This window comes from Pongo abelii, chromosome 19, assembly GCF_028885655.2.
Source record: "Pongo abelii isolate AG06213 chromosome 19, NHGRI_mPonAbe1-v2.0_pri, whole genome shotgun sequence".
In the NCBI taxonomy this organism is placed as follows: Eukaryota; Metazoa; Chordata; class Mammalia; order Primates; family Hominidae; genus Pongo; species Pongo abelii.
The window spans coordinates 45,440,804-45,464,453 of NC_072004.2; the positions used below are offsets into that span (position 1 = coordinate 45,440,804).

The 23,650-nt window shown below is 36.5% G+C and overlaps 1 protein-coding gene across 13 annotated transcripts in view; it reads right to left on the reverse strand.

The window, feature by feature from the left end:
* The window catches only part of NF1 (neurofibromin 1), a 282,946-nt gene that overhangs the window by 17,773 nt on the left and 241,523 nt on the right, over nucleotides 1–23,650 (reverse strand). For all 13 annotated transcript variants that reach the window (XM_024235642.3, XM_063718574.1, XM_063718573.1 and 10 more), the window contains 17 exons: nucleotides 21,528–21,721; nucleotides 19,989–20,129; nucleotides 19,543–19,822; nucleotides 18,875–19,089; nucleotides 18,577–18,638; nucleotides 18,318–18,432; nucleotides 17,654–17,755; nucleotides 15,828–15,968; nucleotides 13,343–13,469; nucleotides 10,692–10,823; nucleotides 9,626–9,761; nucleotides 7,504–7,661; nucleotides 3,336–3,458; nucleotides 2,824–2,954; nucleotides 2,545–2,645; nucleotides 1,271–1,413; nucleotides 877–923 (listed from right to left, as the gene is read on the reverse strand). In XM_024235642.3, the coding sequence (XP_024091410.2) occupies nucleotides 877–923; nucleotides 1,271–1,413; nucleotides 2,545–2,645; nucleotides 2,824–2,954; nucleotides 3,336–3,458; nucleotides 7,504–7,661; nucleotides 9,626–9,761; nucleotides 10,692–10,823; nucleotides 13,343–13,469; nucleotides 15,828–15,968; nucleotides 17,654–17,755; nucleotides 18,318–18,432; nucleotides 18,577–18,638; nucleotides 18,875–19,089; nucleotides 19,543–19,822; nucleotides 19,989–20,129; nucleotides 21,528–21,721 (2,348 nt within the window). The remainder of the gene's footprint in view (nucleotides 1–876; nucleotides 924–1,270; nucleotides 1,414–2,544; nucleotides 2,646–2,823; nucleotides 2,955–3,335; nucleotides 3,459–7,503; nucleotides 7,662–9,625; nucleotides 9,762–10,691; nucleotides 10,824–13,342; nucleotides 13,470–15,827; nucleotides 15,969–17,653; nucleotides 17,756–18,317; nucleotides 18,433–18,576; nucleotides 18,639–18,874; nucleotides 19,090–19,542; nucleotides 19,823–19,988; nucleotides 20,130–21,527; nucleotides 21,722–23,650) is intronic.

Below are 23,650 nucleotides of genomic sequence, written 5' to 3' on the forward strand. Positions count from 1 at the left end.
GAAGAAACAGAAACCCTGTCTTCAAGGAACTTTGATCAATTTGGAGAGAGCCCACATACAGAGAAAATGATTATATACATCTTATGTAGCACTACATAAACTAATGCCAATCAAAAAACAAACTGAGGCCAGGTGCGGTGGCTCATGCCTGTAATCCCAGCACTTTGGGAGGCCGAGGTGGGCAGATCACGAGGTCAAGAGATCAAGACCATCCTGGCCAACATGGTGAAACCCTGTTTCTACTAAAAATACAAAAATTAGCTGGGCGTGGTGGTGCATGCCTGTAGTCTCAGCTACTCGGGAGACTGAGGCAGGAGAATCGCTTGAACCTGGGAGGCAGAGGTTGCAGTGAGCCAAGGTTGCGCCACTGCACTCCAGCCTGGAGACAGACTGAGACTCTGTCTCACAAAACAAACAAACAAACAAACAAACAAAAAAACTGAATAGGAGCAAATGAGGACAAATCCAGAGAGAAATTAATCTAATCTAATAGGCTGGAAATAAAAATGTTTTCATGAAATAGATTTTAACCATGGTAATGCTCCTTGCTAGTCATAAGATATCTAAGTGTGTGCATTAAGATGATCAAATACACAAGGGACTGTGGCAGAAAAGTATCACAGAGGTTTATCATACTCTTCTGAAAAATTGAGCATAAGTTGGCTTTGTTTGTAAAAGTGAATACACATACCCCCACACCATGCTGCCTCCTGGAAAAAAACCTTGTGATGAGAAACTTTTTATAAAAGTAACATATATGTTTATTGTGAATTATTATTCTGGTTTTCAGCATATTGTGTGTTCTTAAAGCAGGCATACTAATTTGAACAGAAACCTTCATTTTGCCAAAAGTTAGAGAAAAATATATTTTCTTACCTTTGAAAAGGGTCCTGCAAACCGCCACAAGCCATTAAAACCAAAACCTGCAACAAATCAAATGTTACTCTTATAACAAGCAAGATATCTTTTAATTGTAACAGAAATTAAATAAGTCGTATAGCTGATGATATATAAAACCCTATGTACATGTTGAAAACATGTTTTTAGAATGAGTGTCAAAGCAACTAAAACCTACTTAAAATATACTCAGTATAAAAAGTTGTCAACCAGTTACATTGGACATACAATTGAGAGAGTAAAAAAATGGAATACGGAAATAAAAGTATGAACAAGTCTATCCCTTATAAAGAATTCTGTAGTCAGTGCATTCTACAACAGCGCACATGTTAGCAAGTTCATCAACCATCCTTCTCCAGATACATTTATTTACTTTGCAGGTAAGATGTTTGGTATTGTGGTGGGGATTCTTCGTGGTACACCACACTCTGCACAATTCCATGGATTGGATTTAACAAATTTGGATCTTGGCACAATGATAACAGGGTGTTGATCTTAGAGTCCAACAAATTATGCCTAAAAAAACAAAAAGTCAACAGAGGAACATTTTAGAGGAAAATTAAATGAAAATATGTAGTGGAAAACATAATACACATTCCCCAGAATAATGTGCCAAAATTAAAGGGAGATGAGTGCTTTTTACTTTCTGGGGCATTTCTTCATTTTCCAAATTTTCTACAATGAACATGTGTGTGTGTCTGTTTTTGTTTGTCTTTTGTTTTTAGTCACCAGGGAAGAAATTGTGAAAACAAACAACTGGTAGTGTCATATAACCATGTGTAACCATATACGGTAAATGTTTGCTTAAGACAAGGTTGGCTCTGTCTGCTACTTAGCATGCTTTAGTACTATTTCCATCTGTTGTATACTGACATGCACTTAGGAAGTTAAAACTAAATTTAGGATCTGTGCAAAACAAAAAGAAAAAAAATTAAATTTAATGTTAATCAGTGCTTTTAAAATGCTGAGTCAGATCAAATAGGGAAAGCAAAATAGTTTAGAGGGAGTGAAATACATGATCCAACTGAAACTTAGGAAAAAAATTTGATCCAACTGAAACTTAGGAAAAAAATTATTTCTAACCCGGCTACACTCCATTAATAAAAATAACTGAGTTCTAACTCTCTAAAATTCTAACATGAGATTAAAAAAAGAAAATAATGACATGATATAGAAGGCCTAGATCAGGAAAAGAATTTGAACTATTTAAATTCGAACACTTTGAGGTTAATATTTTTTAGTCCTTAAGAGAGAATAAAATTCACCTCCTAAACAGAAGGTCAATTTTGTTTTCACTCAGCTGTGGATAAATACAAAAGCTCTCCTAAAAAGTAAACCAAAACAGATATGCTGATTTAGATATAGCAGTCTAATAGTTTGCTTCTAAGTGAGGAAAATGAGCAATGATCATCAAAATAAACCACTTAAATAAATCAGCCAGATTTTTTAAGTCTTTCCTTATAAACTTTCTAATAGATCTAATAGGTCAAAACTAATCTTAACCCTCATTAAACCTACTGTCTCAAAGCTAAAATCACTATCACAATATCTCATTTTGCCTTCTTTGCAACCAGTGCACATTACTGGGTAAGCATTTGACTTAAAGACAGGCACGAAGGTTAATTAAAATCAAAAGGAGATACTTACACAACAGGAAAGACTTTGGGAAACACAACACTGGCCTCTGCTAAGTATTCATAAAGAATTCGTTGATCAAACTCATCTGTGGTATATTTTACCAGTGTAGCCTGCCAAGATGCAAAAAAGTAAACACACAACATTTTTACTTTGTGGCTGAATTGTTATCTGTTTGGGTGAGAAGTAGAAGACTGTACCCTATTCATGTTTTTAATATTTAAGGGCCTCCTAAAAGTAGACTGGAATAAAAATTTGAGGGTGGGGGACTCAAAAAGGGGAAATCCTTACTAGAACAGTAAGAAGCAGCGCCTGGATCTTCGGATCAGTAAGTACTTCTTCATCCAAGAGAACATTTGATTCAGACACTGAAACCTTACGTAAATGTGGGTGCTGTTGTGATGAGGAAATCCTCTGAGTTTCTGCAGTAAGACAGGGAATTAACGTGATCAAACACCTGGATAATCACTTCACCTAACTATTTCAATATTACTTCTAAAATTCAACAGCTTTCTTTAGTAGATACTTAAAATACTAACATAAACATCATAGAGAATTACTATTCGCCTATACAAAAGTTTGGCTACCTATTTACAATGCTGTATATAATATATATGATTAATTTTTACATAAGCTTCAAGATAACTGTCATTTTAAGAATGGTAGAGTTTATCTTTTGAGAAATGGCAAACGTTTCTATATTTTATTCTAAAGATTCTAAGAAATGGCTGGAAAATAAACATGACTTTCATGTACTCTCCCACCTTATTTTCAATGATCTAGATCAATACTTTGTTTCTCACCCATTTCATAATCAGTTTCTGCTACTCTCCTCATTTTGGGGGGTGTTGTGATCCCTGATTCCATTTCTTGCCTTTTAGGAGCCTTTGTGTCTGATATCAAGTGATCAAAACTTTTCCTTGTTCCTATAAACAAAAGTTAAGAATATGGAAGTTCATTAACCACAGTGTCTATAAATGGGAATATACTAAAAAGAAAATGTTTGGACATAAAGTGTTTAAGCTTTCACTTAGGACTCAAAGAAAGCTCTAATATATCCCTGGAGCAGTTTCTTTCCTTTATTTTCCATCTTCTCAAAGGGTTTTGTTCCCATAGCTTTCTGTTTCAGGATAGGTTGCACCTTACTGGTGCAAATTAAACTGAGATTGTATTCTGTACACTGGAGGTAAACCAAACTACACTGGAGGTAAATCAACAAATATGATAACTGATAATAAATGCAAGGGTAGGCATTATTCAGTAGTAAAGGTCAACTATGTCTGACCAGTCTTTTCAGTTTAAGAAATGCTGCTGGTGCCAAGAACTACTCATTAATACATGAGTAATTTCCAAGCTTAGGAAGAAAGCAGAGTTTGATTTTAATTTTTTAAGCTTTGAAAAAAAGATATGCATGCCTGAAAATACTAAAAACCAGATACACTGGGAGATGCTTCAAAAATAGCAAGTAGCATTATCTCCCATTTGGCTTTTAGTTTCTCTAATCATGTAATCATGTATTAACACTATTTTTTTCTTTTGATAGGGTCTCGCTCTGTGGCCCAGGCTGGAGTGCAGTGATATGATTTCAGCTCACTGCAACCTCTGCATCCTGGGCTCAGGTGATCCTCCCACATCAGCCTCCCCAGTAGCTGGGACTACAGGCACACACTACCACCACACCCAGCTGATTTTTCTATTTTTAGTAGAGACAGGGTTTCTCCATGTTGCCCAGGCTGGTCTCGAACTCCTGGGCTCAAGCGATCCACCTGCCTTGGTCTCCCCAGAGTGCTGGGATTACAGGCATGAGCCACCATGCCCGGCCAACAGTATTATTTTTTTAAAGCCAGAATTAAAGCCAATATAATAAAATCTGACAATTTAACACTTGAGAAATACAAAGTCTATTACCTCAAGAATTAATATGAATAACTATTCATAATAGTAATAAATACCAAGGCCAAATAATTTAACAGCCCAAAGGGATCTAGTCCGGCTTCTTCGTTTCATGCACATGTACACTGATGAAGCCATGAGCAGTTAAGTAATTAGTCTGAGGTAGCATGGCTAGGGATCTAGACAATGACCAGATGGAAAACTCAGGTTTTCTAAAACCAGTCAGTGCTTTCCAAACTACATGAGATTGGGACACTACTTTCTACATTTAGTTTTCCTTCCTTTCTCACTCGTCCTTTTTATTTTATTCTCTGCATTCTTCCTGGAAGATCTCATCCTGCTTCCATAGCTTCAACTATCTGTGAGCTAATCAATTCTAAATGTTTACTTGTTTACTTTCTTCCCGAATTCCAGGTACATTTTGCGGTTTATCTCTTAAATATATACTCATAGATGTCTTGAAAATATTTCAAATGTAATCAACCTAAATTTATCATGTACTGTGAACGTATTAGTCCTGATCTCTGTGAATGGAATCACTATCCAGACAGTTTTTAAAATTAAAAACTTCTGACATCCTTCACAATCTTCTCCTCTTCCCCACCTGCAACAATTGGTCAATAAGTCATGTCCATTCTACTTCAGAAACCTATTCCAAACCTGATTTTTGTTTTTTTTGAGACAGGGTCTGACTATGCTGCCCAGGTCAGCCTCAAACAATCCTCCTGCCTTGGCCTCCTGAGTTCCTGGGACTATAGGTGTGTACCATTATGCCCAGCTCCAAACCTGCTGGTTCTTCTCCATTCTCCCATTGCTCCTGCCTTAGTGCGGGGCCCACACCATTTTTTTTGCTTGGACTGCTATATCAATTTTATTAAATGGTTCCCTTGCTAAAAATCTCTTCCTGTCTCTCCACATTGCTGCTATAAAAACTTGGCAAAAATTAAAATTTGGTCATGTTCTTCTCCTACTTAAATACCTCAGCTGAATGCGTGATAAGGGTAAATATCTTACCATGGCACACAGTCGTTTCCAATCGAGTTCTAGTCCTTCTTCTCATCTCATTTCCTACCCCATTCCCCATGATGCCATGATGTATCATCAGTTGCTTTCCTGCCTTTTCTTTATTCTTGCTATTCCCCACTGCTCTTAAACATATGCCCCTACTTATCCTGTTGTCTATTTTGCAAGCAAATATTAAATCTTTAGGACACAGCCCAAATGTTATCTCCTCTCTGCAGTTTTTTTTTCTAATTTCCCCAGATCTCCAGTTTCCTCCATCAAGACATATCATTTTAATGGCACCTGGAGTTGCTGTTGTGATTGGCTGATTATAAGTCTTGGACACAAATTACAAACTCTTCCAGGGCAGTTACCTTATCTTTTTCACTTAGTACATGGGTTGAATGAATTCAATACATTTTTTTCTGAGGTTAGTTTTTCATTTACAACTTCATTGGCATGAAAATCCAGAATTACAAAACACAAAGTAACCAGGAAACTCCTAAATGATTATTTATGGCAAGGTACTAACAGAAGGGAACTCAAACAACAGTAACACACCTATGTGGCTAGTAACTGTGATTGACACATTCATGGTTTCTATTTCTTTCACGGTTTACTGGCAGGTTATTTATGTTACAACTTGTTGTTTGTTCACTAATTTCCTTATGAACACAAACATTTTTCCAATACCTAAAGATACTTAAATATGTTTGCATGGATAACTGAAATCTGTTGAACCATTCACAGTGTTGGCCACTGAAATACAGATCCCAATGTATTCCAGTAACAGTCACAATTTTACCCAATGGAATACAAGAACATCTCTGCATTTCCTCTGAGGAGCGATGTATGATCAGTGTTTTTGTTTGTTTGTTTGTTTGGAGTTAGGGTCTCACTCTGTCACCCAGGCTGGAATGCAGTGGTGCAATCTTGGCTCACTGCTACCCCCGCCTCCTGGGCTCAAGTGATCTTCCCAAGTAGCTGGGACTACAGGTGCTCGTCACCATGCCCAGCTAAGTTTTGTATTTTTTGTAGAGATGGGTTTTGTCATGTTGCCCAGGCTGGTCTTGAACTCCTGGACTCAAGCAATCCTCCCACCTGAGTCCCTCAAAGTGCTGGGATTATGGGTGTGAGCCACTGCACCTGGCCTAGTGGGTTCTTTCATTCATTTACTTTCAGTTACTAAAATGGAAATGAGTCTCGCAGCATTTCAGGTGTACTTCTCGGAGACAAAAATTCTATAAATGTTGATGTAACTGAGCAATCTTAATTTCAAGAATCCTATCTTCCGGCCGGGCATGGTGGCTCATGCCTGTAATCTCAGCACTTTGGGAGGCCGAGGAGGGTGTATCACCTGAGGTCAGGAGTTCAAGACTAGCCTGGCCAACATGGTGAAACCCCGTCTCTACTAAAAATACAAAAGTTAGCCAGATGTGGTGATGTGTGCCTGTAAACCCAGCTACTAGGGAGGCTGAGGCAGGAGAATTGCTTGAACCCGGGAGGCAGAGGTTGCAGTGAGCTGAGATTGCGCCACTGTACTCCAGCCTGGGTGAACAGAACAAGACTTCATATCAAGAAAAGAAAAAAGAAAAAAAAGAATCCTATTTTCTTTCAGTAATTGAAAAGCATGTCTTTTCAAAGAAAACATGGCAAATAGTACTATTACAGCTTCATACTATATTCATATATTCTCTCAGATGATAATTTTGGGAAGTATTACAGCATATCATTAACCCCTGAGTGCAGCAAAACTCTTCCTTTCTTATAGGTATTTATCTAATATGTCTCAGAGTCCCATTCCCCGCTGGCCAGCAAAGGCAAAACAAAATAAGGAGAGTCACAGTATTTAGTCTAAGATTCAGAAAAAACTGTTTCAAGGTCCCATTCTCATTTCTCTATCTCAACTTATAACACTTAACTGATCTATCAAACTCTCTTTTAAATGGCATCAAAAACTTTGCTACATTGACATGGAAAATTTTGATAATCCTGAAATTTCAAATAATTTTCCAAGAGTAAAAATATGTATTTTTTTAAATAATAAAAAAAAGTACATAATTTAGATAAACTAACCAAGCAACTTCTTAGTGTTGGCTTGAGAAGGCTGCCCCATGTCCAGGCTCATGGATTTCCTGGCTCGGGGACTGGTCTGGCCGACAGTTGGATAGGTGGCTGCAAGGTATCCTTCAGAACCTTTGGGAGAGGACCATGGCTGAGTCTCCTTCAGTGTCCTGAAAGATGAAAACAACAGAGAAAAATTAATTAACATGGTGACAAATACAGCCATTGTTTGCTCCTTCCAAGTGGCTGTCCTATTTCCTAACAACAGCAATCAATTAATTTTAAAATTGCACTTTAAAGGGCTTTAGGATACAAACTCTTGGTGTATCCCCAGGAATTATCAACTTTCTTGCCATAGTATCTTGTACATAGTAGGTACTCAGCAAATGCTGAACAAAAAGATCTGTACTGCAATTTTTAAAAGCTGACAAATAAAAAGGCATAGCAACAGGGGTGTCCAATCTCTTAGCTTTCCTGGGCCACACTGGAATTAGAAGAATATACTGGGCCACACATAAAATACACTAACACTAACTACAGTTGATGAGCTTAAAAAAAAAAAAAAAAAAAAAAAACCCAAAAAATCTCTTAATGTTTTAAGAAAGTTTACAAATTTGTGTTGGGCTGCATTCAAAGACGTCCTGGGCTGCGTGCAGCCTGCGGGCCATGGGTTGAACAAGCTTGGTGTACGACATGATGTTTTAAAATATGTTTACATTGGCTGGGTGCTGCGGCACACGCCTGTAATCCCAACACTTTGGGAGGCCGAGGCAGGCGGATCACCTGAGGTCAGGAGTTCAAGACCCCCCTGCCCAACATGGTGAAACCCCATCTCTACTAAAAATACAAAAATTAGTTGGGCATGGTGGCGCACGCCTGTAATCCCAGCTACTCAGGAGGATGAGGCAGGAGAATCGCTTGAACCCAGGAGGCGGAGGTTGTAGTGAGCCGATACCGTGCCACTGCACTCCAGCCTGGGCAACAGAGCAAGACTCTTTCTCAAAAAAAATTAATAAATAAAAATAAAAATAAATAAAATGTTTATATTGTAGAATGGCTAAATCAAGCAAATTAATATATGTGTTACCTCATATATTTATCTTTTGTGGTGGGAATACTTAAAATCTACTCTTGTAGCAATTTTCAAGTATAAAATACATTGTTATTAACTGTAGTTATGTTGATAAAAGACCTTGAACTTACTGCACTGATTTTTTTTTAAATCAGAAAAAATTAAGTGTAAATAGGCAATTGTTTAAAAACCAAGAAAATCAGACATTAATTTATACTTTGACAGGGGAACACAGGCAAACTATTTTACCCTTTCTATAACAAAAAGGGCATATCTCAAAGTAATATAATAATGGGACTGACGAAAGTAAGACTATTGAATACCAAGTATGTTTGAAAAAATTTTGCATACATTGTTAGAATCTTAAGGAAATTGTTGAAGTCTTTTTATCAAAAAGCAGGATGTTGATAAATGGAATGATATGAGTTTTGCAAACAGAAGATAACTTTTCTGTGTTCAACACTGTCCCTAAACCTTAAAGATATTTTTATTTAATTGAAAATACAGAAAAATCCCCCAATGATGCCATTTTCATGAAATTTCTCTAAATTATACTGAAAAATATACTACCCAAATCCATGTATAGCAGATATAATTTTTACCATCTAAGTCTACATTATAGAAAACTTTTAAATAACTTGTGTGATATGAGTAAATACAACAAATGTGTTAGCATGTCTGTATTTTTACAAATCTGTACAGATTCGTTCTCTATCCAAGCATGTAATGTGTTGTTTATATTTCGCGTTAGTTTTTTTCCCCAGGCCCTTCCCCTACAACCTAATATTTTCAAGAGCATCTCTTTTCATTGTTCATTTGGTCTGTGCTTCAGAGGCAAACTAATGTTAACATTAGCACAATGAGACTGGAGGAATAACTTTCCTACTAACCCACATAAAATACTACACATTTATAAAATGAGTTTGACTTACACACTCTTCCTAGGCCATCTCTAGATTTCTCCCATGTTACCTTCTAGATTACTCTGCTGCTTGCCTCCATTAGTTGGAAAATTGAAACTTGATTATGATTATGTAATTATAGGAGAGTAAATCCACTTACCTATAGGTAGGGTCACCATGATGAATGGGATATGTATCCATAGGAACATTTTCCATTGAAATATCAGTAAGAAGAAGTGACTTTCTATGTTTTAGGCTGCAGCGACTTCGAACTTCTTCAGACACTGTAAGTAAAGCTAAAAGGAAAACAATGGCAGGTTAAAAAATTTAACAAATCACAAGTGTGACTTAAAACAGGATGAACTTCTTACAGTCTCCTAAAGAGCATAATACCTGTTAAATGTGCACATATTTTGGAAGACTACATAAATGTGAAATATAAGAGAGATTTAATAAGCATCTTTTATTTTCCAAGTTCTTTAATGTACATTTGATCTTTAACAAACACAAAGTAAGCAGGGCAGGTATTATTAAGCTGAATGAGAAAAAATACTGAGATGTTAAATGATTTGCTCAAGGTGATACGGTTCAAACAAAAAAGCTGAACAAATACAAGTCTGTGAAACTGAGAATCAGCACTTTCCATCAAACAACTATGTTCAAGAATTGTATTGTACATAAGTGCTAAGTGTTGCTGAGTAGAGAAACAAAAATCAGATAAGAGCAAATAGGAAGCTTTAATGGAATGGTGGGGATAGGGCAGATACTCCAGATAAAAAGACATAAGGAATGAATATTGAAGAGGCAGTTGCTTGTAGGAGATGGCAAGCAGATTAGCTTAAAATAGCTCATCCATTTGGAGTGGTAATAAAAAATGAGGCTCATGAAATTTAGAGAAAGATAACAGAACTGAGAGGGCTATTTAAGGGCCCAGGATGCTAGACTGAAGCGTTCAGATTTTATGACAGATAACAGAGAGCCACTGTAGTGTCTTGAACCAAAGATGACCAAGGGAACACATTTCAGATTTTAATGGGAATTACATTTTTTCCTACAGAAAAATGTTCTGGCAAAACTCTCAAAATTTTAGCCACCACTACAGGACTAGACTGTGAACTTTCTGTTCTGCCACGCAACCGCCAAAAAACCTATAGGTATGTGTACTTTTTGGGTGATCCTTATATATAGATGCAGCAAGATTAATTTTGTTTACTTTGTGTTTTTACCTGCTAAGTAGGCCACGCTCTGTGTATTCACTTCAAATTTGTCACAATTTCTGTGTTTGTTAACCAGAGTTAGTAGTGTATGTAAAATTCTGACTGTTCTTGCAACAATGGCAGGTGAAGGATGCCTGTACCCTACAAAAAACAAACAAACAAGTAAGAATTAATTTTTTGAACAAGTATCTGCTGAGGTCTTCTTCCCTGACTAACAACTCTGCAAGGAAAGGAAATATAACTCCTACTTTCCAAGAATAGCCATTTGGGAAGGTAAAACATGCATATGTGAATGTGAATAATTAATTATGTATAAGATTAAGTACCAAAAATGTGTAGAATATTCCCTAGAACTCTACAGTACTCCAGGAAGAGGAAAATTAAAAAACATGATAGTCTTTCAGATCTTCTATTCCCTAAAGCAGCACAGGGATTAAAAAAAAAAATCTATGTATTAGAATTCTCCTTAAGATTTCTTTTGAAAATAGAGTTCTTTTACAAAAACATTTTTAATTAAAAGAAAAGCTGATGACATAGGAAGTATATGCTCTAAGAGCCCAATAAATAGGGTTGATTAGAGGATAAATTTGATCTTTGGCCAGCTTTTAATCATTAATCCTACCCCCATTTAAAAATAGGTGATTTGAACATGGAAAGTATCTGGTCTTCCTTTCTTTTCTTGTTTTTTAAGACAGAGTGTCACTCTGTCACAAAGGCTGGAGTGCAGTGGTAGGATCTTGGCTCACTGCAACCTCTGCCTCCCAGGTTCAAGCGATTCTTGTGCCTCAGCCTCCTGAGTGGCTGAAACTACAGGTGTGCACCACCTCACCTGCCTAATTTTTGTATTTTTAGTAGAGATGGGGTTTCACCGTGTTGGCCAGGCTGGTCTTGAACTCTTGCCTTCAAGCAGGGGTTTCACCATGTTGGCCAAGCTGGTCTTGAACTCTTGGCCTCAAGCAATCCGCCTGCCTCGGCCTACCAAAGTGTTGGGATTACAGGCGTGAGCCACTGTGCCCAGCCTGGTATTCTTTTAGATATAAAGAATAAGTAAGCACTTTATTAGCCCAGTTGCAATTACTTATCTTGGTATCCTTTAGTAAGGGTAGTATTTTTTGAGAAATCCCCATTGATCTTAGAGATTAACACTGTCAATATTTTTTGTAGAAATTTCATAAGAAAGTGAAATCAAATGCATACATTCACAATAGTGGGTGTATGCATCTCTCTCTCTCTCTCATAAAAACTGGGGGAATCTCCATGGTCCCTCAAGCCTAAGATTTAAATTGATACAAAATTGTTGACTCAAGCTATAGCTTGAATCTCTATTGTGGCCAAATCCACTTCCGAGACCACTGGGGTTCATGCCAGCGCCTTATCCCAGGTCTTACTTTACCCTGCTTTGCTTCTGACTCACCACTACATGCTGTTCTTATTAACTGCAGTCTCTGGCTATGACCGCCCCATGTTAATGAACCAAAGTTAACAAGCTGTGAAGTCAGCAATGGGGAGTAAAACCAGGTTAGGCAGTGAATGAGCAGGCTCTGAGGAATAGCTGGAGATCACTGGCTATAAGCAATATAGAAAGGGGTGAGGATAGGGTACCAGAAAGGTGATGTACAATGGTATAAAATAATAGTACTAATCAACAATAAACTATAAACAAGTTGAAGAAAATCTGTGATCACATCTCTTAACATTTTCTAATATAAATTATTCAAATAACACTTAGTGATTTGCAGTCTGTTTTATTTTGAAAATCAGTAAGATACTTAGGTATTGTTACTATTAATATAGCTATTATCAGACTCAGTATGTAGGTTTTTCTAAGAATCAACTCTCTCTTTTTTTTTTTTTTTTTTTTTTAAGGCAGGGTCTCACTCTGTCACCCGGGCTGGAGTGCAGTGGCACGCTCATGGCCCACTGCAGCCTTGACCTCCTGGGCTCAAGTGATTCTCCTTCCTCAGCCTCCCAAGTAGCTGGCCTGGCTAATGTTTTGTATTTTTTGTAGAAAAGGGGTTTCACCATATTGCCCAGGCTGGTCTCGAACTCCTGAGCTCAAGAGATCCTTCTGCTTTGGCCTCCCAGAGTGCTGGGACTACAGGTGTGAGCCACCATACCCAGCCAGAATAAACTCTTTTGTTTTTCAGGCAAATCTGATATTTGAATTGGAAATGAGGCTCTCTTAAAACACATATTGAATAAAACACAACTCATTAAGACAGATATAGTTTGCATTTATTTATTTACTTTTTGAGACAAAGTCTCACTCTGTTACCTAGGCTGAGTGCAGTGGTGTGATCACGGCTCACTGTAGCCTCGACTTCCCAGGCTCAAGCAATCCTCCCATCTACGCCTCCTAAGTAGCTGGGACTACAAGCACGTGCCACCATGCCTGGCTAATTTTTAAATTTTCTGTAGAGATGAAGTCTCACTATGTTGCCCAGGCTGGCGTCAAACTCCTAGCCTCAAGTGATCCTCCTGCCTCAGCCTCCCAAAGTGTTGGTATTACAGACATGAGCCACCACACCTGGCCTAGTTTGCATTTAAAGTAAGACGTAAGGGCTAACTTACTTCAATTTATTTCAAGTAATCACTTATTCAAATTACTTCTGGTTTCTTAATACTATTTCATAAAAATATTCTAAATAAGGCTTTTTTACCTTTTAAAAGGTGTCCAACCAATGCAAAGTTAAAGTTAGAGTTGAAATTGAGTCCAACAAAATGATCCATTTGCTTGCAGTGCCACTCCAGAGGATTCCGGATTGCCATAAATACTTCCTCTGGACTCTATTAAAGATAATCATGAGATGGTTGATGAGGTTCACATAGTAGCTTTCTTTAAAGGCTCACTTAATTGGTTTTTGTGTTCAATAGTATGACAAGATAAGTAATCCTTTCAATTTGAGAGAAATTATTTTCAGTTGACTGCAGAAAACCACAGAACATTTTAGCTACTACAAATTAACTGGTGCAAGACAGTCAAGCATATAAATAAGAAGATGGTGGAAGATGAAATCACTTTTATTTACAATACAAAATAAACGACTGTCAATTTACATCCTGGTGACTTTTAACATGCTTATTAACTCTGATGCCTAGCATCCAAAAGGCACTAGAATTGATATTAGCTCCCGCTACTGGGCTGTTCTGAAGATGAAAATACCGAGGCAGATGCCCCATTTGCAATGCTCCATTTGCAAATATTCTTTTTTTGAGATGGAGTCTCACTCTGTCGCCCAGGCTGGAGTGCAGTGGCACCATCTTGGCTCACTGCAACCTCCTGGGTTCAAGTGATCTTCCCACCTCAGCCTCCCAGGTCGCTGGAGTTACAAACATGTGCCACCCTGGCTAATTTTTGCATTTTTAGTAGAGACAGGGTGTCACCATGTTGGCCAGGCTGGTCTCGAACTCCTGACATCAAGTGATCCTCCCAACTCGGCCTCCCAGAGTGCTGGAATTACAAGCATGAGCCACAGCACCCAGCCAATTTGCAAATATTCTTAACATATAAATAGCCAACAACTAGATATCACTGACCACCACTGTCCCAAAACAGTTTTAGAAAAACGGCAATGAGAATTAGGACAGAGGGGTTCTAGTCCCAAAACAGATGTACAAGCATGGGCAAGTTACTTAACTTCTTAGTTCCTTTCTAATTTGCAAAATGGAGGTCTGATTAATAATCTCCATAAGACCTCTTACCTCTAAAATTTTGTTTCTATATTTCTCAGACCCATATCTGTTCCAGGTTCACACTACATCTGGTAGACTGAACTAATAATGTTTAGACCAAGTATCTTTACACTTTAAACCATAATCCTGTTCTTTCTACCCACAGTTCAGTTAATTTCACTTCAAGCAAATCTCACTGTATATACACATTCTTTTAAAAACATTCCCCTCTTTTCTCCTAGACCCTTCCCATTTTTATCCAAAGACAAAAGGGACGTAATTTCATACTATTTTATTCTCTCCTCTATTCTCTATGAACTAAAATCCAACCCCAATCAGATCTCCATTTTACAAATTAGAAAGGAACTAAGAAGTAATCTGCCCATGTTCATATATATATATACACACACACGCACGTGCGTGCACACACACACACACGCCCCATTTGCACCCCTCCTAACATTTATTAACCTTAATTGGAGTTGGATTTTACATATTTTATGTGTATATACACACACACACACACACACACTTTATATATATACACATACATTACATATATGTGTGTATGTAATATATGTATACACACTTTTTTTTGGAGACAGGGTCTTGCTCTGTTGCCCAAGCTGGAGTGCAGTGGTGTGATCTCAGCTCACTGCAACCTCTGCCTCCCAGGCTCAAGCAATCCTCCTACCTCACCTCCCGAGTAGCTGGGATTGTAGGTGCATGCCACCATGCCTAGCTAATTTTTGCCTTTTTTGTAGAGATGGGGTTTTGCATGTTGCCCAGGCTGGTCTCTAATTCCTGAGCTCAACTGATCCTCCTGTCTTGGACTCCCAAAGTGCTGGGATTACAGGTGTGAGCCACCACTCCTGGCCACTAATGGTATATTTTAAAGTAAGATTAGACAGAATAAAAAAACTAGTAAAATTAAGTACCCAAAAGTTTCCTTTAGACTCTCCAACTTCCTTATCTACTATGAATTATACGTATTTTTCATTAAGTGGCATTATTAAGTAAAACTAAGATTACTTTTAGATTATTTCTTCACTTATGAAATGGGGGGCAGAGAATGCTAACCTTTACCTTAAGGTTATAAAAATTAAAAATAAATGTAATAGTGCTTAGCATACGGCCTGGCATGGTAGCTATTAATATTATTACCATGTATTATTTATGCTCATTATGTAAGGATGATCATGTATTATTTATCCTTATTCTGTAATTCTACTAGTATTAGGCCAGTACTGTATTTTTTTGGTTTTTTTTTTGCTATTTTTATGTAAAAAATATGCATTCAAGTTTACATAGTTCTTTATGAGCTGGTAAGGAAATATACTCACAATAAGTTACATTATACAAATTCATACTTAAGTTATGGACTTCTTGTGATTTTAAAAGAATAGCAACAAGAAAAGATGGAAGAGTACTAAATTTGAGTAATCTAGGAACCTCAAGGCAAAGCTTGCTTACCTTGTCATTGAATATACGGAGACTATCTAAAGTATGCAGGTTTTGTTCAAGAAGTGCGGTGCCTGCTGAATACAAGTTGACCTCATCAAGCTGCAGCACAGCCACAGCTACCCAAAAGAGGGCTTTATGCAGAGGCGAGTCCTGGCAAAGGAGACATGTTTGAGGTTAGTAAGATGAATCATGACGTAGTCTCTTTCAAAATACACTGCAGTTAAAAATAAAGCAGCTTATCTTCCTAAATTACCCATGTTTTCTCTTTTGGGGAAGATAAAGATATGAGTAAGCTCTTCACTTTTCCATATGTATAACTAAAGACACTGTTAGCTGGACTGAGAACGTTACTTAGCACCTCCTGTGACTTCTCCCTGTTCTTTGATTTCTAAATCCAGTCACCAAGGTTTGTTGATTCTTCTAGAGTAGTCTCTTTTGTATCTTTTGTCATTTCTTTCTTATTGCTAATGACATTACCACATGCCAACCTTCTTTATTACAAAGGTGGATTCTTTTTACTTCAGTTTCTCCCTACTCCAATCCACTGTGCACACTACCACCAGGAGCTAAGTCCTGCTTTCATCGTATGACTTGTCTGCTTAAAAACTGTACATTTCCAAACTCTTTTTTGAACAATGCTGAATGTGAGATGAGGTCTATCCAGTCCTCACAACTTTCCCTCTCTCGATTCCTTTGAAAAGCTTCTCCATTACAACCAGAATGTTCTACCCACCTTCCCTCCATTGTCCTGGCATTCTTGTGCAGCTCTCTCCCTTTCTCTCTACCTACATTAACTCCTATGTTTCCCTTTATTTTAAACTGTCTTTTCAACTTCTTGTCACTCTTAACCAGTATGGTAATCTCTTGCTGCTCCGAATTAAAAGTACTTATTATTCGCAATCTTTATTTAGCACTGTGATATTAGGGAAAATACATGGACTTTAGAGTCAAATAGTATTGCATTAGAATCATGGTTCTTTTATTAGGTGTGTGACTTTGGGCAAGTTATTTAGCCCTTCTGAGCTCATTTTCACTTATAAGATGGGGACCAGAGAACCATTTTGTATAATACAAAATTAGGATGTTTGTAGACAAACCAGGAATATAACAGGTATTTATTTCTCTGTTATCTCTCCCAAGTCTGGCATACCTTTGTATTTAAACCACTTTAGAACTGGGGGGTAATACCATGCCATTATCTAATCTAAGATTTTTCATTTTATTAATACAAAAACATGATTTCCAGATATCTTAAATATAAAAATGGGATCAGGTCAGACCATCGTAAAACAGTGGCCACTTCATTTTACTCCTTTTAAATATAATCTTCATTTGGCACCCAAACTCTTATGATGATCAAGTATACTTCTCCCAGCTTTAATTTCTCCATAGTAATAATCACTAACGTACTATGTATTTTGTTTCCTTTATTATCCATTCACTCCCCAACCTCCACACCCACCCCAGAAAGTAAGCTCCATGAAGGCAGTGAGTTTTATGGGCTTTGTTAGTACTCTATCTCTAGTGCCTAAAACAGTACTTGGCAATAGCAGATAATTAATACTTATAAGATAAAATAATTAAGAATATATACCTATCTTTCCTTTAGCACTGATGAGACCAAAAACTTACAAGTGCTTGAGAACATACTATCCATACTTACTCTTCTTCTAATATAACTACTTCGAACTAAACTTTAAGAGGTTCTACTTTAACTATAGTTTTTTCTTTATAACTTATTCTCAATTCATCTTATTTTCTAAACTCTTCGAAAGAAAGTAACATTCAACACTGATACCCAAAATGAATGCACTCATTTTCTATACAGTAATTACCTTATTAAGAAGTGGCTGTAATTTGGTTAGTGCTATTACTGTAGCTTCTATCAGAACTTGACTGTTGTAAGTGTCAGGTCCTTTTAAGCAACTCTCAAGTGCCTTTTAGGAAAACAGAATTTTTTATTTTACTTTCATTGTAATAAAACATTAACTCCTAAACTGAATCTCAGAATGAATTCAGGAACATTTACTTATTTAATAAATGCTAGAATGATTTCTCATGCTATGGTGATCTTGGTAGCTAGCTTAATGTACATTTGTTTTCTTATTTTTTGACATTTCTACATTATAAGAATCAGACATTATTATAGTAATTACAAATTAAATAATTTTATACAAGGCTATAGTCTTACCATATAATTAAATGCTTTGAAAACTGGTAAAATACTAAGTGTACCTGCTTAGCAAAAGAGGCAACATATTTTATTTTAAAGACATCTTCCTTATTGAAGTAATCAGAGTTTACATATAAAGACAGCTTCTTTAGAGAAGACTTCTTCAAAGAATTACAATAAATAATCAAAATACATTTTAAAGGCTTAATAAGTAACATACGATATTTTATTGACCTCAAATTTAAATGTCTTTTAGAAAAATGAAAGATATGCTTTACAACTTGAGAACCATAAATATTTGGGAGAAGTGAGGGCGGAACAGGTACCTTGCTAAGAATACGGATTATCTGCTTTATCTGCCCATGAGACACTCGTTTGCTAATACACCCAAAGACAACAAGAGCTCTTGGTTGCAGGGATGGATTATATTGGAATGCAAATCTGCAATTAAAAGATCCACAGAACTTATAAAAACCTTTGTGTTTATATATACTAAATAATAAATTATAACATTGATCATACAGTAATAGCTGTATTTTCAACAATACGCATATTTTTACAACTTATATTTAATTTGGGACATACCTTTGAGCTAGTTCTGTCCACTGGTCCAGCCACTTGCACGTTGGAATATCTCTCATGCATGCCTAAAAAAGGGGATACTCTGAATACATATTGTACATAAATGTTTTTAGAACTGTTTAAATAATGTTCATTGTGATGTCATTAAGTGACCTGTTACCAATAACACAGTCCATGCAAGTGTTTTTATTTAAGCATTAAGTACAAAATAGCACAATAAACCAATATTTCTTCTATATAGTATTAACATATTTTTTTAAAAAGATTTTAACTTAGTTTCTTATCATTTTGGCTTCTATACCTCCATGATCTCCAACAAAGCTTCTGTGACTGTTTCCAAGGATGTCAAAGCAAAAGTCTCTCTCTCATAGGAGCCAGGAGAGAATGACCTGTCCCGGTAACTGGAACGGAAGGCAATGACAGCAGCTGACTTGACTTTGCTAATGCCAAACAGCAAGTAAAATTTGGGTAATGAGAACTCTGTCAGACTGAGTCTCAAAACTTGCTTGGTCTCTTCTGTAAGAGAATAAAGGAACAAGTAAAGACAGAAAATATTACTTTTTAATTTCTAAAGTTCCATGTTTCATTTTGAATTTAGAAAATTTGAATACCATATAAAAATTATATAATCATGCTCCCTAAATCAAACCTCTAGATACATTGTATTAATGCTCCTTGCTTCATTTATCTACAAATTATTGCTGGTAATTGAACATGGTCAACTGGCACTGAGTATTCCGCTTATGGGATAACTCTACATGACAAGTATACATAGAAAATCTTTACTATAGCTTGATATGGAATGGAAGTAATTTATTTTCTTTTTGGTAATATTTCATGTCATTACTGGAGGCTTAAATTGGCAACTTGGTGTTAGGGCACAAACATAAATAAGATAATCTATATTGATCAGGTGAAGTAAAATGGAGAAAGGAACTGGAAAACACAAATTCCTTTCCTAGAACTTACCACTAAAATGAAGCTGTGAACAAGTACACAGAGAGTGAATGATATTAATGACCAGTCCATGTGTGGAAGCTCTAAGGGAGAGCGGACCTGTGGCTACTAAGAAAGTAACAACGTGGAAGAGGTAGGGAAGATGAGCTGCCACATCAAGGGAATTGTTGAAGGACAGCATCAGCATGTAGCGTGCTAAAATAGCAATATCATCCCACATAAGATGTTGTTCTAAAGTAGGAGTTGGAGATAAGCATGTCTTGTCAATTATTTTGCACATCCTTCCAATAACCTGTAAAGAAGCAGGATTTTTTTTAAAAAAAAAACCAAAAAAACACGGGACTAAAAGTTTTAGCACAAAAAAGTTCAGTTTAATTTAAAAGTAATTACAAAACAAAAAACCTCCTGATGATAAAACAGATATGCTATAGTACAGAAGGCAAAAGAAAAGTGATTACCTTGCTTGAAACCAATTTCACATTTCCAGAAGCCAAAGCTACAGCAGTATCTGCCATCACCTCAGCTTTTATTGATCCCAAGCCACCTGTTGCACTGGTTTTGATGAAACTGTCTAGTACAACATCAAGCAGATCTGTAATCTAGTTGAAAGAGGAAAATAACATGATTTTAATCACTCTACCAATTTAATTTTTAATTAAAAAATATTCATTGGAACAGCCTAATCAATATGAAAATCCTATTTTACCTGAGGCCTCAAAAATACTAGATTTTATTTACAGGCCTGTCAGTAAATACAATTTATTATAAAAATATCCAGGAAAGGATGAGTATATTCATTTGACTCCTCCAGAGAATAAGAGATTGGTATTCAAAAATTTTAAATCTCTATCAATACTATCTTCAGTCACTTGCAAAGTATCTCTATGCTTTTCTGAGACAGTAACGTAGGATCAATATAAAATAGTAATTTGAAAATACAGAGCTGGGTGCAGTGGCTCACGCTTGTAATCCCAGCACTTGGGGAGGCTGAGATGGGTGGATTGCTTGAGGCCAGGAGTTCAAGACCAGCCTGGGCAACGTGGCAAAACCCTATCTGTAAAAAAAAAAAAAAACAAAAAAAAAAAACAAAAATTAGCCAGGTGTGTTGGTGTGCACCTGTAGGCCCAGCTACTTGGGAGGCTGAGGTGGAAGGGTCACTTGAGCCTGGGAGGCAGAGGTTGCAATGAGCCGAGACTGTACCACTGCACTTCAGCCTGGGTGACAGAGCGAGACTCAGTCTCAAAAAAAATAAAATATAGGAAATGACATCAAGTACCAGGATGTTTTCTAGGGCTGCAACACTGGCTCCAAGGTTATTTCAAATTATTTGGAGGAGGAGCAGCAGTGTTTGAGTGAGGGCATTATTTCCTTAAATGATTACTTTGAAGAAATGATATGCCTAATTCTTGTCAGATAAAAATAAAATTTACATTATATCCTATTTTAATATTGGCATTCTTATGTAGAACTATAAATGAAATCAGATGCCCCAAATAGCATCAATAAGAAGAAACATCTACTGACACCTTTGGAATGTAGAGAATTAGAATACAGCACTATTTACTAGAAATGTCATCAGATTTCTACAGTTCTATATAATATATATATATAAAATATAGTTATTTGCACAGTCTCCTTCAAGGCATAATTTTATATATATATAATTATATAGGATTATATATAAAATATATATAAATATAAACCTATGTAATCCTACATATAATCCTATATAATTATATATATATATATATATAATTATGCCTTGAAGGAGACTGTGCAAGTAACTAGCTTTTCTCTGCCTCTGAGACATGCACTAGACATTTACAATTTTGAACCAGATGAAGAGCTGGGTGAGTGTCTACATGTTTTCTGAAGGAGGAAATTGTGTTTTTTACAACTCTATCCCTAGTGTCTAGTGCAGTGCTTTGCCCAATGTGGCACAAGATAAATATGTGCACAAAGAAGATACTAGATAAATACTTGAGCAAACTCAATACCTGCCCAAGGCTTCCCCATATTTTTGCTTGAATAGATGGGTACATCTGTTTTTCATTGATGGTCATTGTTATCAGCTTGTCAAGAATAGCAGTAACTCTTTGTCGTTTGGCATCATCATTATGCTTGCAAAAACGAACTAGATTTGACAGCCATGGAGTCATGTATTCCAAACAAAGGTGTTTCAATTCAATACCTGGAAAAAAATACACTATTAGCATGTGATGGTCAATGAAAATCACATCAACAATTATTTAATATAAAGAATTTGCGGAAAAAACGGTAAAAGGTAAAGACTATTACCTAGAATCAGGCCTGGAGAAAAGACACTTGGCAAATATATTTTTGTAGAGGCGAAGAAAGAACAGTCCTTGAAGAAAGTAATTTTAAAAGCCAGTAAGCCAATTTTTGAAAAGTTTTGTCTTATTTTCCTCCATTTTAGTCCTTTCTTGTTAAAAAGTTGTTTTATTCTCATTATAAAAGGAAAATGTGGTAATCATAGAAAGTTTGGTAAAAGGAAAGCATCACCACAAAATGAAAACTGTATTAACATTGGTGTATCATCTCATCTCTCCTCAGGCTTTCAAATTTATGTAGAGTTAATGTACATTTATGTGTGTGTACACAGGTATAACCCACTCCCACTCCCCCACAAAAACTGGGATTATGCTATACATGCAGTATGCTCTGAATATTCTTTTCAGTGATTATACTGAGATTATTTTTTTTTTTTGAGATGGAGTCTCCTCTGTCACCCAGGCTGGAGTTCAGAGGAGCGATCTCGGCTCACTGCAAGCTCCGCCTCCTGGGTTCACACCATTCTCCTGCCTCAGCCTCCCAAGTAGCTGGGACTACAGGCACCCACCACCACGCCTGGCAAATTTTTTGTTTTCGTATTTTGAGTAGAGACGGGGTTTCACTGTGTTAGCCAGGATGGTCTCGATCTCCTGACCTCGTGATCTGCCCGCCTCGGCCTCCCAAAGTGCTGGGATTACAGGCGTGAGCCACCACCCCTGGCCTATACTGAGATTATTTATTCAACATTACAAATTCTGCAAACTTTTTTTAAACTTACTTGAAAAAGCTTCACATTTATAAGACAAAAATTGTACAAAAATTTATCTATACACTTTACCTAAAGTCTCAAAGAATTTTTAAAATTGTGGTAAAATAGACACAACACAAAATTTACCATTTTAACTATTTTTAAATGTACAGTTCCGTGGCTTTACCCATTTTTAAGGGCACACAGTTCAGTGGCATTGAGTACATACAAATCATTGTGCAGCCATCACCGCCATCCATCTCTAGAACTTTTTCATCTTCCAAACTGAAATTCTGTAACAAAGCCATTTTTCAATGGCTTCATATTATTCCATCAGATGGAGAACCAATAATTTAATCAGTTCCTTATTCTTTGACTTTTGGCCTGTTCATTTTTTTGCTATTATAAATAACGTCATATGAAGTTCTAAAGTAGGCAAACTAATCTGTGCAATAGAGGTCATAATAGTGTTTACTCTTGGTGAAGGGAGGGTACTGAGAATATCCCTCTGGATGCTAGAAATGTTCTACGTCTAGATCTGGAGATACTTTCATGATGTATTTGCATGTAAAAGTTCATCAAGCCGTTAACTTAAGATCTTGCACTTTACTGATGATAAGATATACCTCAATTTAAAAATCTACATAAAAATAATGCTATAATAAACATTTTAACATTAATTCTTTAGGATAAATGCTAAAAAGCAGAATTATGAGGCCAAAAGGTATGAATAGTCTTAAGGTCTTGTTACTCACTTCCAAATGCCTGTCTAGAAAAATTGCCCCTACTCACAATTCCACAGACCACCAGGAATGGATCTTAAAAAAAAAAAAATCTTTGCCAAGCTGATAACTGATTATCTCACTATTCTTTCAATTGGCTTTTATTAGTGAATTTCTTAAAATATAAATATTCTTTTTTTTTTTTTTGAGATGGGGGCCTCACTATGTTGTCCAGGCTGGTCTCAAACTCCTGGGCTTAGTGATCCTCCTGAGCAGGTGGGATTACAGGCATGTGCCACGGTGCCTGGATTTTTTCTTTTTTTGTACAAATATTCTTTTTTAAAAACATGATCTGTAT